At 38.4% G+C, this 16,592-nt stretch overlaps 1 protein-coding gene across 2 annotated transcripts in view; it reads left to right on the top strand.

Annotated features, from left to right (window-relative positions):
• The window catches only part of Phf6 (PHD finger protein 6), a 72,261-nt gene that overhangs the window by 36,564 nt on the left and 19,105 nt on the right, over positions 1–16,592 (top strand). Inside the window, exons 6-9 of one of the 2 annotated variants that reach the window (XM_004634477.2) lie at positions 8,028–8,197; positions 8,785–8,928; positions 12,656–12,760; positions 16,158–16,291. In XM_004634477.2, the coding sequence (XP_004634534.1) occupies positions 8,028–8,197; positions 8,785–8,928; positions 12,656–12,760; positions 16,158–16,291 (553 nt within the window). The remainder of the gene's footprint in view (positions 1–8,027; positions 8,198–8,784; positions 8,929–12,655; positions 12,761–16,157; positions 16,292–16,592) is intronic. The other variant, XM_004634478.2, reaches the window with a different exon arrangement.

The following is a 16,592-nucleotide window of genomic DNA, read 5'->3' as shown; positions in this document are numbered from 1 at the left end:
TTCTAATGGTGTTAGGATATCATGTCCACATCTTGTACAGCACTTAACCACTAGGAAGAATGTATGCAATGTGTTAATTATTGAAACTGTCCTACCAATTTGATTTGAAACTGTCTCATTGCTATTTGTTTATCGATAAAATTATGAAAAAAAATTTTACAATTGTGAAATGGTGAGGGAAGTGCAATAGGTTACAATCATGTACTTTTTAAAAATCTATTTAGTACCGGGTCTACAGGATCTCACTACACAGATTGAACTCGTAGTGATCCTCCTGTTTTCAGCCTCCCAAATGACTGGAATTACACGTGTGCACCAACAAGCCCAGTGTCATTTGCAGTCTCAGTGGGCCCTGAGGGCAGGGCCAGCACAGCTAGCTGGGGCTCAAACCCTGGTCCCTGCACCTGCCTAAACAGATGCTTTAATACGCTGCGCTATCTGGGCGGCCCCTGAACATTTTAAATAGAGATATTTTTGTCTGTTCACATTTTCATATACATTTTCAATTATTTTTTAGGATAAATTTCTATTTCTTTATGTATTTGGTACAGGATCTCACTACGCAGCTTGGACTCATAGTGATCCTCTTGTTTTCAGCCTCCCCAGCGCTGGGATTACAGGCGTGTGTCACCAACGCTAGTTTCAGTTGCTGGTTCAGCATGCCTGGGGGCGGAGATGGCATGGCATGTGAGGCCAAGAATCAAACCCCTGTTCCTGCGCTTGCCTAAGCAGGTGCTTAGTCTGCTGAGCTGTTTTGCCAGCCCTATTTTAAGATAAATTTCTGTAACTGAAATCACTGGGTCAGGGCCAAAGAGTACAAAACAAACTCTCTTAACAAAAAGTTTAACCCTTTTAACCTTTTGACCCTGCATTACCATACTGCTTTCTAAAAGTACCCTGTTCGGTTATAGTCTCACCAGTGATGGATAGACATCCTCCCTCTTTACCCTTTCACCACATGGGAGATTACAGATTCTTATAATTACAGAAGTAGCATAATACTCATTGTTTTAGGAAAATGCAGCTGGGTATATAGCTCATAGGCAGATCATCTGCCTTGCATGAGAAAGGTCCTGGGTTCATCCCCTGCACTACAAAAACATTAAATAGTACAAAATGCAATTGAAGTCAGATTTTAAGAGCCCTTTCCTTGCCTCAAATCACATCTCCAGCAGTGTCTTTGTCACATTCCTTGCCTCTGAGACATAATACTTGACACAAAATGCCCCACAGCTTTAGTTTGGCTCATAGTTTATAGAGCTTTCAGCTCTGCGGCATAGTGGAAGGGCTTCATGCAAAGAGAATCTGTTTATGTCAGGGCTTCCTAGAAGGAGAGAGAATAAAGTGAGGAGCCAGGAAGGGAATAAACCCTTCCAGACCATGCCACCATGACCCACTGTTTCCTACCAGGCCCCAGCTCCTCACAGCAAGTCCGCTATAAGCCCTCTTGATCCAGTCACCTTCCACAAGCCCTGCCTAGGGCAAGAGGCTCAAGTGGACATCTAGATATAAACCATAGAAAGGCAGAATCAGTAATAACAGTTTGATGTACACATATCTTCCTAGAGCCATTTTTACATACAAATTTATACATATACACAGTTATACACTTTAGTGCAGCAATCTTATACCACATATACATAATGTTATGCAACTTGTTCTTTTTATTCTGTGATATGTTACAGACCTCATACAGATCTGTTTCATTTTAGAGTTATATTTCATGGACTATTTAGAATCATACTTTAAGGATTTATTAATAAAAATATATTATAAAATTATTTTTTCATGGTTACAAATAATGTTGCAGTGACCTTCCTTATGAAACTATATGTATGTACTTAATATGTTTGACTGAGGGATAAAGTCCTAGAAATGAGGCTGTCAAATCAAAGGTTCTAGGCTTTTAACATTATGGATAATTACTGTTACATTGCTTTAGAAACCATTTATCCAGTTGTGGTAGCACCAACCATGTCAGTATTTTTTTAAAATTAAATCATCTATTTATTTATGTATTTGGTGCAGGATCTTGCTACGTAGCTCAGACTCGTGATGCTCCTCTCTCAGCCTCCCTAGCACTGGGATTGCAGGTGTATACCACCACTCCCAGTTTCAGTGGCCCACATGGCATGCCTGGGGCTCCAGGGCATGTGTTACTAGGGATCAAACCTAGGTTTTGTGCTTGCAAGGTAGGCGCTTAGACTGCCGAGCTATCTCTCCAGGCCCTACCACTCTTGAATGTTTTTCAGTCTTTAGCTTTTGCCAATCGTATTACAACATTTAATTTTCATTTCTTTTACCACTAGTAAGGTTGGGCTTGTGTTATTTTTTATTTATTTCTCTTAAGAATTACCCATTCCTATCCTTGTTGTATTTTTCTCTTGGAGGTTTACCTTTATAAAGTTGAATTGTAGGCAATCCCTATGATACAGGTGTTACGTCTCAGTCACTATATACAAACGGATTCACAATTGTCTTTTTGTTGTTGCTGTTTGTGTTGCTGTGTATTCCCAACCCAATTTATCTTTTAACTTAGTTTATACACCAACAGTAAAAAGAAAAACCCACAAACTGGGAAAAAATTATAGCCGAATGTCCCTTTGACAAAGGACTTCTATCTGGAACATATAAAGAATTTTCAAAAATTAGGCCCCCAAAATTCAAAAACCCAATCCAAAAGTGAGTTTCTAAGGTGAATGTACACTTCTCAGATGAAGAACTACAAATGGCAATTAAATATATGAAACGATCATCAACATCATTGGTGATTCAAGAAATGCAAATTAAAACAACACTGAGATTCCATCTCACCCCAAAAAGAATAGCTAACATCAAGCAGTCTACCAATAACAAATGCTGGTGGGGCTGTGGAGAAAAAGGAACTCTCCTCCACTGTTGGTGGGATTGTATACTGGTACAACAACTATGGAAATCAGTGTGCAGATTCCTCAAATAGCTAGGAATAGAAGTCCCATTTGATCCAGGTGTTCCCCTCCTGGATATTTTTTTTCCAAATGAACTGAAAACATCCTACTACAATGATATATGTGCACCCATACTTATAGCAGTGCAATTTGTCATAGCTAAATCTTGAAAACAACCCAAATGCCCATCAGCTGAGGAGTGGATAAAGAAGAGGGGGTATTTTTACCCAATGGAGTATTACTCAGCTATAAAAAAGGATAAATTGAGACTTTTATTGGTAAATAAATGCAGCTAGGGACCATACTCTTAAGTGAAATAAATCAGACCCACATGTGCAAACATCATATTATCTCACTACTGTAAGAACATAAAAGAGTAAATAAAATCTGAAAGATGCAATAGATAACGTGAAAAGGAGAAGAATCTGTTCAAAGGGAAGGCAATACTGAGATAAGAAGGATAGGAGAGGGAGGGAGGTGGTAAAGTGATATATCTGTATGAATACAGGATGGCTTAGATAACTGTACTGGGAATTTCTGCTCATCTATAGAAATGAGCACTTAATGCTAATTTTTTTTCTCTTAATCTCATAACTTGTTTAAAATTTTGCATGCATGTCTCAGTTCTAGACAACTAATTTGAAGACAACGCTGTGCAATACAACAATTCATATTATTTTGTTTAGTGAAATTCTGTATCATTTCTAATTTTTTATTTTGTATTCTCTTTAAAAAAAGTAATTAAAACTTAAAAATTAACTTAGTTTATGGTGCCTTTGTTGTACAAAAACTATTTATTTTTGGCTTATATTTCTCTTTTCCTTTTTTTTTTTTTTTTTTTTTTTGATATCAGGAATTGAACTCGTGACCTCAACGCTTGCCAGGCATGTGCAAGTTATAACCCCAGCTCCTCCATTTTCATTTATAGCTTACTAAAAAGTATCCAACCAATATTTTTAGGCCTAGGGATATGGCTCAGTGGCTTAAGCACCTGCCTGGAAAGCACAAGTTCCTACGTTCAATTCCTGGTACCAGAAAAAAATCATTTATAGCTTACTTACGTGTTCTAACAGCAACAATATTTCTTAAATCTCTATTCAATTACATTTATCATTTTTAATGATTAGATTTTAAAGTCCATCTCTGATTTTTTTATGTAGTATGAGGAAAGGAATCTCATTTTTTAAAAAAATAGCTAGTAGTGCCATCTCGTCTTTCCCCCACTCATCTGAAGATGTACCCTTATTGTATTCTCAATTACCAAATTTTTTTGGTCTCTCTTCAAACTTACACCTCTCATCTACTCCACCTGTTTTTAGGCTTTCCACTCATACATATCTGTTCTCATGCCAGTATTCTAACTGCTGTTGCTGTATAGTATACTTGATATATTTTTTTAAAATAGTCTTGTGCTCTTGCCCATTTAGTATTCCAAGAACCTATAGAACTACCTTTGAGTTCCTTTTATATCAATTAGATTAGCAAGAGCTTGTTTTCTAATGTTGATCCTTGTTTATGTAGAAACATGGTCTGTGCTCTCCATTTATATTTTTACTAGGAACATTTTTGTTGGGTTTGTTGTAATTTTTCTAACTAAAGTCTGTTGTTTTGATAGGTGAAAATAATATATCGTTTAATTTGCACTTTGATTCTAGAGAAGTTATTTTTTTTTCTGGTACTGGGGATTGAACCCAAGGCCTCTCAGATGCTAATAAGCAAGTACTCTACTACTGAGCTAACTCTGCAGCCCTTTTAGTTTTTTAACTTAGAGATTAGGGGCTGGTGAGATGGCTCAGTGGTCTAAAGCACCTACTTAGAACAAGCTTAACAAAGCACAAGGACCTCGGTTCAATCCCCCAGCACCACATGCCAGCCAGCCCCGCCCCCTGGTGGGCTGAGCTGGCCCCCCCCACACAAATAAATAAATAAATAAATTTTTTAAAAAAAGATAATTTAAAAAAAATAACTTAGAGATTAGATCTTATTAAGTTGTGTTGACTGACCTCAAATTTTTAATCTTCCTCCCTCAGCCTCTCAAGTAGTTGGTACAGGTGTGTGCCTCCATGCCTGGCCGAAATTAAATATTTAAAAATATGTTTTATTAACTACATATACTTCATGAAAGATTTTTAAAATGTTTTATTAACTACATATACTTCATAAATTTTCTCATCACCTCTTCGATCCATTTTTCCAGTGGAGTCTTAATTGTATATGAATTTATATATGATCTTTGTCACAATATAGGAAATACTGTTCTAGTTTATTGTTTGACTTTTGATTCACCATTATTCTTCCTACTTTCCAGAAATTTGAAAATTGAACAGTTAAATCTACTAATCCCTCGCAATTTTACTGTTGATATTAAAGTCCGCTAAAATTTTTTTCTTAAAAAAAAATAACAACAACAACAAAGGGGCTGGGGAGACGGCTCAGTGGAATAAGCGCTTCCCTGGCAAGCACAAGGGCCTGAATTCAGTCTCTGGGTCTGCCAAAAAAAGAAAAAATTAAATAAAATAAATTTTTTTCCTTAGTAATTCCATGTGAAGGCAAAAGATGTCATGTGGAAAACTAATCTTGTGTGCTGTTAATAGAATCAGTTCTTAAGTAATTTCTTTTAGATGTTAAATAATGCAGTGTTATGGTATTTGTGATTTTTATTATAGATAACAAAATGTTACATACACAGTGGTACCTCAGTTTGCGAACTTAATTTGTTCTGTGATTTTTGGAAAAGATAGCCACATTTGTATTTGTGTGGGTAAGGTGACCATGGTCATGTTTGTCATCTGATTCAGTTTACAAACAAAAACAAAACATTGCCAAACATTTCTTTTTCTGAACCAAATCATTTGCAAACAAAAATGTTCACTTTAAGACTAGTTTTGGGCAAGTATAAGTAATTCTTACAGCTTCAATGACATTTTGTATCTTAATGTCACTTTGAATATTTAAAATGGATAGTATGCTTTGATGTGAAATTTGCTGCAGTGTTATGGTCAGGAAATATGTTTTAATTCTCTGTCTGCATAGGAAGAGTTATTTACATAATTTATCTTGTTCTCTGTAAATTATTGTCCAATAACTTACACCTCTTACCCTTAAATCCCTCAATCCCATCATAGGTGAAGTTCCATTCTTATAATTTAAGTGTTTTGAGGGCTGGTCAGGTAGCTCAGCAGATTAAAGCACCTGCTTAGGCAGATGCAGAGATCAGGGTTCAAGCCCTGGTGTTCTGTGCTGGCCCCACCCCCAGGGGGGTGCTGAGATGGTGATTAAAACTATGTGTGGTGGCATGCGCCTGTAATCCCAACACTTGGGAGGCTGAAAACTGGAAGATCACTATGAGTTCAATCTGTGTAGTTACACCCTGTACTAAATATGTAAAAAAAAAAAAAACTAACTATTTTGCAAAGGCTAACACTTGCAATTTCCCTGAGGTTTTACATATATCCAAGTATACTAGTTAAATGCCTTTTTCTTACCATATGTGCCTTCTATTTCCAAAAAAAGTGATTTAATGTGATCATAGATGGGGATTATAGATGTGTGCTGGGGATATGGCGCAGTGGTAGTGCAATTGCCTTATATGCACAAGGCCCTGGATTCAATCCCCAGCACCAAAGAAATAAAAATGCTGACATTTGTAAAGTAATCCCAGCACCCTAGGAGACCAAGGCAGGAAGATCTTGAGTTTGAGTCTGGCCTGGGCAGCTCAACACCTAAGCAAGACGCTGTCTTGACACTTTTTTAAATATCCGGGGCTGCGACTCAGTATAAAAACCGTCAGTTCAATTTCCACTACTGCCAATAAATAGACAGGCCAGCAGGCAGGCAGACTTTAGCATCTGAGAGGAGAAATTGATATGCTTTTTTGTTAAGAAATTAGTCTCAAGAATTATAATGAATAATATGGTAAAGGAAAAACCAATGAAATTGCTAGATGGCTATGCCTAGAATTTTTACGGTTTGACTGTAACACAAGTAAGAACTCAATTGGGTTTTTTATGTATTTGGTACAGGATCTCACTATACAGCTCATACTCATGGTGATCCACTTATTTTCTGTCTCCCCAGGGCTGAGATCATAGGTGTGCATCACTATGCCAGGTCTCGGTGATGGGCTCAGAGCACCTGGGGACAGGGCTGGGCCAGGGATCGAACCCTGGTTCCTGCACTTGCCTAAGCAGGTGCTTAGTCCGCTGAGCTATCTTGCCGGCCCTAGGAATTCAGTTTTACATCTTTTTTAGAACTTAAATACATTCTCTATGTACAGTAGACCCTTAATAAATATTTGTAGTTAATCCTTTAATGAAATAGCTTCAGTTAGTGCTAGAAATTATTTTCAGATTGCTGGGAAATATAATTCTGAGGTTTATACATTAAATTTTGTTCAGCCCATCCAAGTATACACAACTAACTTGGAATATTTCCTTTCTGTCCCTTGTGTTAGAAACTCCTTTTATACTTAATATTTGTTTAATTACTTGATCAATTCAATTATAGATGACATCTTTGTTAAATTTGTTCATTCAGTTTTCGTGATGATTGAAGAGCTATCCAGATGAGTACTTTCCTGCACTGATGGAAGCAGCCATGTCTGTGCAGCTCAGTACTGTTGCAGTTAGTCACATGTGGGGAAGTGGGGGATGAGCTCTTGGAAAGTGGTCAGTGTGATTGCAAAACAGATTTTACTTGTATTATAAATGACTTTAAAGTACAGGAAAGCAAGGCAGTGTGGCGGCACACATCTATGATCTTAGCACTCAGTAGTCTGAGACTGAATCTCCCTGGCTTACTTAAGGAGACTCCGTCTCAGAAGAATAAAAGACAAAGTAAAATCATGCAGTTAAGATCACAAAACTCATTTTTACAAAATAGAAAGTCAAAGGAAATAATTAAGGTTACAGTGATTATAATAAACTTTTTGTTTTATTTTTGTTGCATTTATCTGAAATATTAGGTTGCTGTGTTAATTATGACAAACCATTTTCCCTCATTTCTAGTGATTTCATTGTAAATAAAATCAAGGTCCTGTGAATTAATAAACTCATGCTGCTTTTAAAATTGGTCCATACAAAGTTATTGTTTATTTTTAAGCAGCTGATTTAGAAGAAAGTTTTAATGAGCATGAACTGGAGCCTTCATCTCCAAAAAGTAAAAAGAAAAGCCGCAAAGGAAGACCAAGGAAAACTAATTTTAAAGGATTATCAGAAGATACCAGGTCCACATCTTCTCATGGGACAGATGAAATGGAAAGTAGTTCCTATGTAAGTAAGAAATTACTGGATTCTTACTTTTTGTTACATCATGACTATTTCATTTAAACTGTGTTTATAGGTAGGGTTTATCATTAGAAATGTTGATAAAAGGCTGGCCAAATAACTCAGCTGATTAAAGTGCCTGCTTAGGCAGATGCAGGGACTAGGGTTCAATCCCTGGCCTGCTGTGCAGGCCCCACCCCTAAGACTGCGACTGAGACTTGTCAAAGTGGCATTCACCTATAATCCCAGCACTTGGGAGGCTGAAAAACAGGAAAGATTTCTTCAAGTCCGATCTGTGTAGTGAGACCCTGTAGACCCTGTATACATAATACATTAAAAACGTTAATTAAGCTTGAAATACTGATAGCATTTTTCTTTTTTTTTTTAAATTTTATTTATTTATGTGTGTGTGTGTGTGTGTGGCCAGCTCAGCCCACCAGGGGGCAGGGCTGGCTGGCATGTGGTGCTGGGGGATTGAACCGCGGTCCCTGTGCTTTGCTAAGCTTGTTCTAAGTAGGTGCTTTAGACCACTGAGCCATCTCACCAGCCCCTGATAGCATTTTTCAAGTACATTTTTTCTTTTCCATTTGCAGAGAGACAGGTCTCCACACAGAAGCAGCCCCAGTGACACCAGGCCTAAATGTGGATTTTGTCATGTAGGGGAGGAAGAAAATGAAGCAAGGGGAAAGCTGCATATATTTAATGCCAAGAAGGCAGCTGCACATTACAAGTGCATGGTAAGCATGGTTCTTTTTAGGTGCTTTTTTTAAAAAACAATACTGAGGGTTGAACCCAGGACTTTGGATATGCTAGGAAAGCACTATAGAGCTGAGCTGTGTCATGCCCACACTTTTTGAAAAATCATTTAGTAAATGTCTTAGTTACTTTTTACTCGCTGCTGGGACAAATACCCGACACTCAAAATGAAGGAAGGAAAGGTTTCTTTAGCTTACAGTTACTGGAGGGTTCAGTCCGTATTCCGCTGGCTCCAAGGCAAACAACAGCAGTTCATGCGGCAGAAAACAATGAAGATCAGAGGAGCAGCAGCTGCAGCAGCGTCCATCATGTCTCTCTCTTTCTTCTGTGCTGACTGTTAAGACCAGCGTTCCACAGTGAAGATCGGAGCTCCTTCAAAGTGGCGAGGCTGCGAAGGTCAAGCTCCTCTAAAGACTGACTTCTCCACAGAAGCGGGGTGGGGCGGGACGGGAAGGCAGGAAACCAGGCAGGGCAGCTTCCTGCCTTTCTCAATTCCTGGGCCCTGCCCACCTGCAGGGTGAGGCCCCCATGCTGAGAACTGCCAGAGCTGATTCAGCCAAGTTGACACAATGTATCAACTAACACAGTCCATCCCTTGTCAACTTGGCAATTAGACATATACTTTTTTAAGCCAATTTCCAGGTACATAGACATGCTTAAACATTTTACAAATTGAACATTGCATTACATTAGAACCATGACATGTTACTCCTGGCCCTCCAAAGACTCATGCACAACCGTTTATGCAAAAGACATTTTAGTCCATCTCTAAGAGTCACCAAAGTCCTACCAGTTTAGGCAACACTGAAAAGTCAAAGTCCCAAGCTTCCAAGATCTAAGGCAAACTCTTAGTTGTGAGCCCCTCTACAAATGAAAAGTTAAATACTTCTGACATTCACAGGCACAAGATAAGCATTGCCATTCCAAAAGGGATACACAGCAGGATACAAACACCTGGGACCAAAACAAGTCCAAGGTCCAGAAGGGCAAACGTTAAGTCCTGTACTTCCCTGTGGACCATCGCTCCAAAAGCCTTATGTGGCTCCACCCCTATGGCACTTCTGCGGGTAGCTCCTATGGCTTTTCTCTCAGGCCTGCTTTGCTCCCTTTTTGCAGCTTTTTTTAGACCATCCACATTCCTGGCTTTTTCAAACTTCTGAGGTTTCCACTGAGTAGGCTTCTCACTCACAGCTTCACACACTGCCTCTCAGGGGCACAGTGCCTGGCCTCTCAGGCCTTCTGAAATCTGGGCGGAAGCCTTCTGAACCTCAGAACACTTGCATTCCTCATGCACCTACAACCAAAGCCATGTGGATGATGCCAAGGGCTGCTGCCAGCTGGAGCAGAAGCCAGGGTTTCCTCTCTCTTGGAGTGCGTGGATCGCTGAGCACTCTGACCCTGATCCTGAGAAACAAATTCTCTATGCCGGCACCATTCTGCAATCTGATGTGGCTGCCGCCTCCATTCTGGAACCTGGTATGGCTGCTGCCTCCATTCTGGAACATGGGTCTCTGCAGCTTTCTCCTCAAAGCAAAGTCCCTCACCCTTGCCATTCTGAGGCTGCAAAAGGCAAGAACCTGCCGCCTCCTGTGATGCCCTCAGGACATCTTTTCTACTCTCCTGTTCCTTCTCAGCAATAGAGATCCTCTCAGCTCTGTCTTCACGGTCCACAGCTTTCCTGGGGCTTCCTTTCTGGCCAAACTCACAACATTTTAAATCATCCTTTTGGGCTCTTTGCTCTTGATTCTCATAAATCTGGCTAAAAGCCCCCAGTAACAACCAGGCCACTGCCCCAATATTTGGCTGCCTTGGAATTTCTTTTCCAAAATTAACTAGTCCACTGTGCTTAATTTCAGTCTCAGGCAAAGTCTCTGGACAGGAGCAAAATGCAGACAAGCCTTCTGCCAACCCATAACACAAATCATCTGCACTCCAACAACCAATGCTGTCCTTCTTCCCAACAGAAACCTCCCCAGCCTGGTCTTTACAGGCCGGCTTTCAATCAGCCTTCTGGTCTTCTGAGCTCTGACCAGAATCTCCCATACAGAACAGCCGAAGCTGTTCCAGTGCTTCACATGTAGACGACATCTCTGAACCTTTCCTATCTCTTCCCATAAACCATTCCCAAAAGCTTGTAATCCACATGATCAGGTTTAGCCATAGCAATGACTCCACTCCTGGTACCAAATTCTGTCTTAGTTACTTTTTACTCATTGCTGGTACAAATACCCGACACGCAAAATGAAGGAAGGAAAGGTTTCTTTAGCTTACAGTTACTGGAGGGTTCAGTCCGTATTCTGCTGGCTCCAAGGCAAACAACAGCAGTTCATGCGGCAGAAAGCAATGAAGAGCAGAGGAGGAGCAGCAGCTGCAGTGGCGTCCATCAAGTCTCTCTCTTCCTTCTGTGCTGACTGCGAAGACCAGCACGTGCCACAGTGAAGATCGGAGCTCCTCCAAAGTGGCGAGGCTGCGAAGGTCAAGCTCCTCTAAAGACTGAGACTTCTCCACGGAAGTGGGGCGGGAGGGCAGGAAACCAGGCAGGGCGGCTTCCTGCCTTTCTCAATTCCTGGGCCCTGCCCACCTGCAAGGTGAGGCCCCCATGCTGAAAACTGCCAGAGCTGATTCAGCCAAGTTGACACAATGTATCAACTAACACAGTAAACAAATGGAAAATTTCCCCCTAGCATTAGTATTTCACTTATGAAGAATGATATCCTGTAAACTTCAGACTTTGAAAAAATAGCCTTTATATTTTAGTAGGATTTGAAGTAACACTAATTATTATGACCATATTCAGTATAATCCATCAGGCTTGCTGCGATTATTAATAATTATTTCACAGCTGTAAGAATTTCATCGTTATGAATATGTCATGAAAGATATTCCAGGCTTTTACTATAATATTTTTTTTTCTTTTTTTCTTTTTTTTTGTGGAACCGGGGATTGAACTCAGACCCTTGCACTTGCCAGGGAAGCGCTTATTCTACTGAGCCATCTCCCTGGCCCCCACTATAATATTATTGTGATTAGCACTTTTTTGCAATTATCTATGATAAACTTTTCCTAATAGTTGCTTCAATTCCTTAAAGATAAGAATAAGGTGAAGTTGCTTTATATTTGATTTCTTAAATCCAGGTCTGACTTAGAGTGTGCAACTTTTTGTGCTGCAATATTTTGAGTTATATTGTATTAAATCACTCATCCCATTTATAGTTAGGTTTTTTAAAGTATTTACATCAGATGTTTTGACTAAAGTGCATGTAAGATTTACCTGGGAAGTTTCTTCCAAATATGTGTGCCTGGAACTCCCTTAGAGTACATTTTAGACATGTCTGTTTTGAAAAGAAACAAAAAATGAGGAGATTCTCATCAGCTTCTTTGGTTGAAATTTTCTACTTAAACTAGTTTTTGAAACTTTATGGAAATATGAAATAGTTGACAATAGGATGATATTGTTAATCTTCACTGTTTGATGCAGAGAATTTAATCTTGGCTACTCACTGACAGTCTTAGTATTTTTTCCCTTGGGTTCTTATTTTGGGTTGTATTTTAATCAGCTATGACTAGTAAAACATTTGACTTATAACTATTAAGAAAAATTATTTTTTGCTGTAGAAATTTGAGCAGTATAATGTATTCATTGTTATCTTGTTTATTTTTTTTTCATAAGGACACTGAATAATATTATTTGTGCATTTTTTTCCCTAGTTGTTTTCTTCTGGTACAGTCCAGCTAACAACAACATCAAGAGCAGAATTTGGAGATTTTGATATTAAAACTGTACTTCAGGAGATTAAGCGAGGAAAAAGAATGGTCTGTGATTTTTATATTTGTGTTATGCCACATTACTTTTGATTCTCAACTTCCAGCATATCTCAGATATATCGAGTCAAGGGCCAGTGAGATAGCTCAGCAGACTAAATGCCTGCTTAGGCAAGCGCAGGGACTGGGGTTCGATCCCTAGTAGCACAGTCTGTGTTGGCTTTGCCCCCGAGTGTGCTGAGCCAGCCACAGAGACTGGGCATTGTGGTGCACGTCTGTAATCCCAATTCTGGGGAGGCTGAAAACAGGAGGATCACTGAGTCTGAGCTGGGTAGTAAGACCCTGTACTAAATACATAAAAAAGAACTACTTCAAATATATTGTCATCAGGAAATTTAATATAAAGTAGTTCTCATGTTAAAACAATATATATTTGACTTACATAGAATATAATAGTGTACATCTGTTAATGTTGCTGAAACAACATTATGCAACTTTAGGTTGCATAAACCTTTTTATGCAACTTTATTTCTTAATACAAAGAAGCATTACATTTCAAGGTATTTGCAGGTAGTTTAATAAAATAAATGAAAATATGAATGTGACAAACCTTATAAATTTTAAAGTGTTACATTATATAAGCTTGCTTAAAGACAAATTCCATAAGCCTAATGCAGCATTACAAACTACCCAATATTGTTAATTCTTCCTTTTATTTTAATAAAAAGTTTCTGAGGTCTTCTGTTTAAATTATATATAAACACTTACATCTCCTAAAATGTTTATTACAACTTTAAAGTTTCCTATAATAAAATATGCTTTAGTCTCATGTTTTTAAATATACAGAACTACTAAAAAGAAACTTAAATACTGGTGTCTTTATTAATCATTTATTCCTTTAAAGCTGATGAATATAAAATGTCAGTGGAATGCAAAGTCTTTTCTTTCAGACAGCAATCATCTTTAGAAATGACTTAATTTTTCAATATTTTGTTATGGAAATTTTAAAACATCTAAAGAAGAAAGAATAGTAACACATCTACCCATCACCTTGATCCAGCAATTATAAAGTATTTGTGGCACTCACTTTATCTATGTCTTTAATTCTTGTAGTCTGAAGTATTTTAAGGCAGAGCTCAAACTGCGTAACTTCCACGTCTATATACTTCAGTGTACATCTCTTAATTGGACATTTTCTTAGCGAACAACATCATATACCTTATAAGTTTGTGGTAACCAGTTCCTATTTGTATTTCCCCAACTATGTCAAAACTCTAAAGTTGACTTATTTGAGTTGGATTCCAAAAAAAGACTATACTTTATATTTGGCTGTTATATAGCTCATCCTTTATGTAATATAGCACGGGATATTCACCCTCTCATGGTTGCTTTTGGTAATTTTTTATGCTATTGATTTGTTGAAGAAAATGAGTTAATTGTCATGTAGAATGTCCTAGAAATAACCCTCCTGTTTTAAAGAGTGAACATTCTTCTCTTTTTTATTTTGTTCTAGTTTAGTATATTGATACTTTGATTACTCTTTTAAAAAATGATACTTTACAAAACAACCTGTAGTACTAAAAACATGGGAAATCATTTATCCTATAATGCAGAATTATATCATGCACTAAAGTTCAACTAGGTGAGAAGGACAATAATTCAACTCTTTTTGTAGTTTTTTGAGACAAGGTCTCACCATGTAGTTCAGGCTAGCCTTGAATTCACTCTGTAGCCCAGGCTGACCTCAAACAGCAAACCTCCTACCTCAGCCTCTTGAATGCTGGGATTACAGGCCTGCAACACTCTGCAAAACCCAGTAATTCAACTCGCTCGATCAACTTATTGCTCACCTCTGCACCCCTCATCTAGCATTTGTCTGATGTGTGCGCCAAGCTTGCTCCAAAAATAAAAAAGCATTTAGAGTTCAGTAAACTTGAAAACTTTTTACTGTATACTTCTTCCAAGAGAAAGGCCATCAGAAGTTCTACAATAAAGCAATCTACCTAAGCTAGTATTTTTCAAACATATTAAACATATTTGACTCTGAGATCCTTTTTCTCACCAGGTACCTTTTCATCTTACATCATTCTTTAGATGAGGCTGATACAGGTCATACCAAGACATCTTGAAAGATTTCACATACTTTAGGTTCCCTTTGTCCTGTTGCCTCCTTGGTAGTGACCCTTCTCTAAAGGGATTGCTTTTGCTGTTTTCTCATTGTTTACCCTAGTCAGAATAGAAAAAGGATCTGATTTGGGGAGAATAAATCAAACTACTGAAATATGCAATATTATTCTTTTTGGTTTTGGCATTATCAAGGAGTGCCTTCTCTGTGGAGTATTTATTTATTTTATTTTTTATTTTATTTATTTATTTATTTTGCGGAACCAGGGATTGAACTCAGGCACTTGCGCTTGCCAGGGAAGCGCTTATTCCACTGAGCCATCTACCCGGCCCAAATTAGGAGATTTTTTTTTTCGTTTCTTTTTGTTTTTTGGCAGAACCGGGGATTGAACTCAGACACTTGCTCTTGCCAGGGAAGCACTTACTCCACTGAGCCATCTCCCCAGCTCCTCTCTGTGTAGTATTTAGATGTCAGATCTCTCCTGTGTAGGATGTATTTTCTAGTACCTTGGCAGTTTATGAATGTTAAGTAATTGAAACATCAGGAGATGACTGTAGAAGGTTCAGCAAAATATGGTGTAAGTTGGAGTAGTATTATTATTAGTGATAGAGGGTGCAGGCTGGCCTTAAACTCACTATGTAACCCAAACTGGCCTTGAACTCACTGTGTAACCCAAATTGGCCTTGAACTCCCAGCAGTTCTCCTCCCTCAGCCTCCTAAGAGCTGAGAGTATAGGTGTGTGCCACCACACCTGGCTTGTTTTGTTTTGAAAGGGAGATTTCCTGGATTCAAGGGATACTCCTATCTCAGCCTGCTGAGATGACTGATCACACAACTATGTCTGGCTATAGTATTATCTTAATTATATGCTGTTAAATGGGTTCTGTGTATTCCTCTTTAAAAATAGAAAGTGACTGTACTTTGTTTTTTTAGGGTTTTGTTTTTTTGGTTTTTTTTTTTTTTTTTTTTTTTTGGTACAGGGATTGAACTCAGGACCTCACGCTTGCCAGGCAGGCGCTTAAGCCACTTAGCCATCTCCCCAGCTGCACTTTGCTTTATAAACTTATATATTTGGCTGAAATGTGAATAAAGTAAATAAATAAGATTGTCTAGCTGGGTGTGTAATTCCAGTACTTGGAAATGGCTGGGAATTCTGAGGCCACATCAGAAAGATTGCCATGAGTTCTAGGTCTTCTTGGGCTACATAGTGAGTTCAAGGCCAGCCTAAACTATACAGGTGGATTCTTTCTTCAACAACAACAATAAAGATTGCCTACACTCTGAAATATGGCTTATAATGATTCTTTTTCTTTCTTTAAATAGAAATGTACACTTTGCAGTCAGCCTGGTGCTACTATTGGATGTGAAATAAAAGCCTGTGTGAAGACCTACCATTACCACTGTGGAGTTCAAGACAAAGCTAAATACATTGAAAATATGTCACGAGGGATTTACAAGTAAGAAAATAATTGTCCCTTTTCTTAGAATTGTCAATAAGCTACTCTTTTAAATAGATGACACTAGTTGAGATGATCTCTGTTCTTTAGTGGTGTTTAGTCAAGTGTAGTGTACTGAGAATATAAGTCATGGGTACAGTGATTGCCATTACCTTCTTGCATAACCCTGGATTAGCATATGTTCACTCAATATTATGCTTACCCTGTGCCAGGCATTGTGCTAGGACCTGGGCATACAGCACCAACACTGACTGTGTTCTCATAAAGCATATAGTCTTGTCAGGAGAGACTGTTAATTAAA

Source organism: Octodon degus, unplaced genomic scaffold (genome assembly GCF_000260255.1).
Source record: "Octodon degus isolate 3935 unplaced genomic scaffold, OctDeg1.0 scaffold00063, whole genome shotgun sequence".
Classification (NCBI taxonomy): Eukaryota; Metazoa; Chordata; class Mammalia; order Rodentia; family Octodontidae; genus Octodon; species Octodon degus.
The sequence above is the reverse complement of the archived record's forward strand: the minus strand, read 5'-3'. Positions and strand labels throughout refer to the sequence as shown.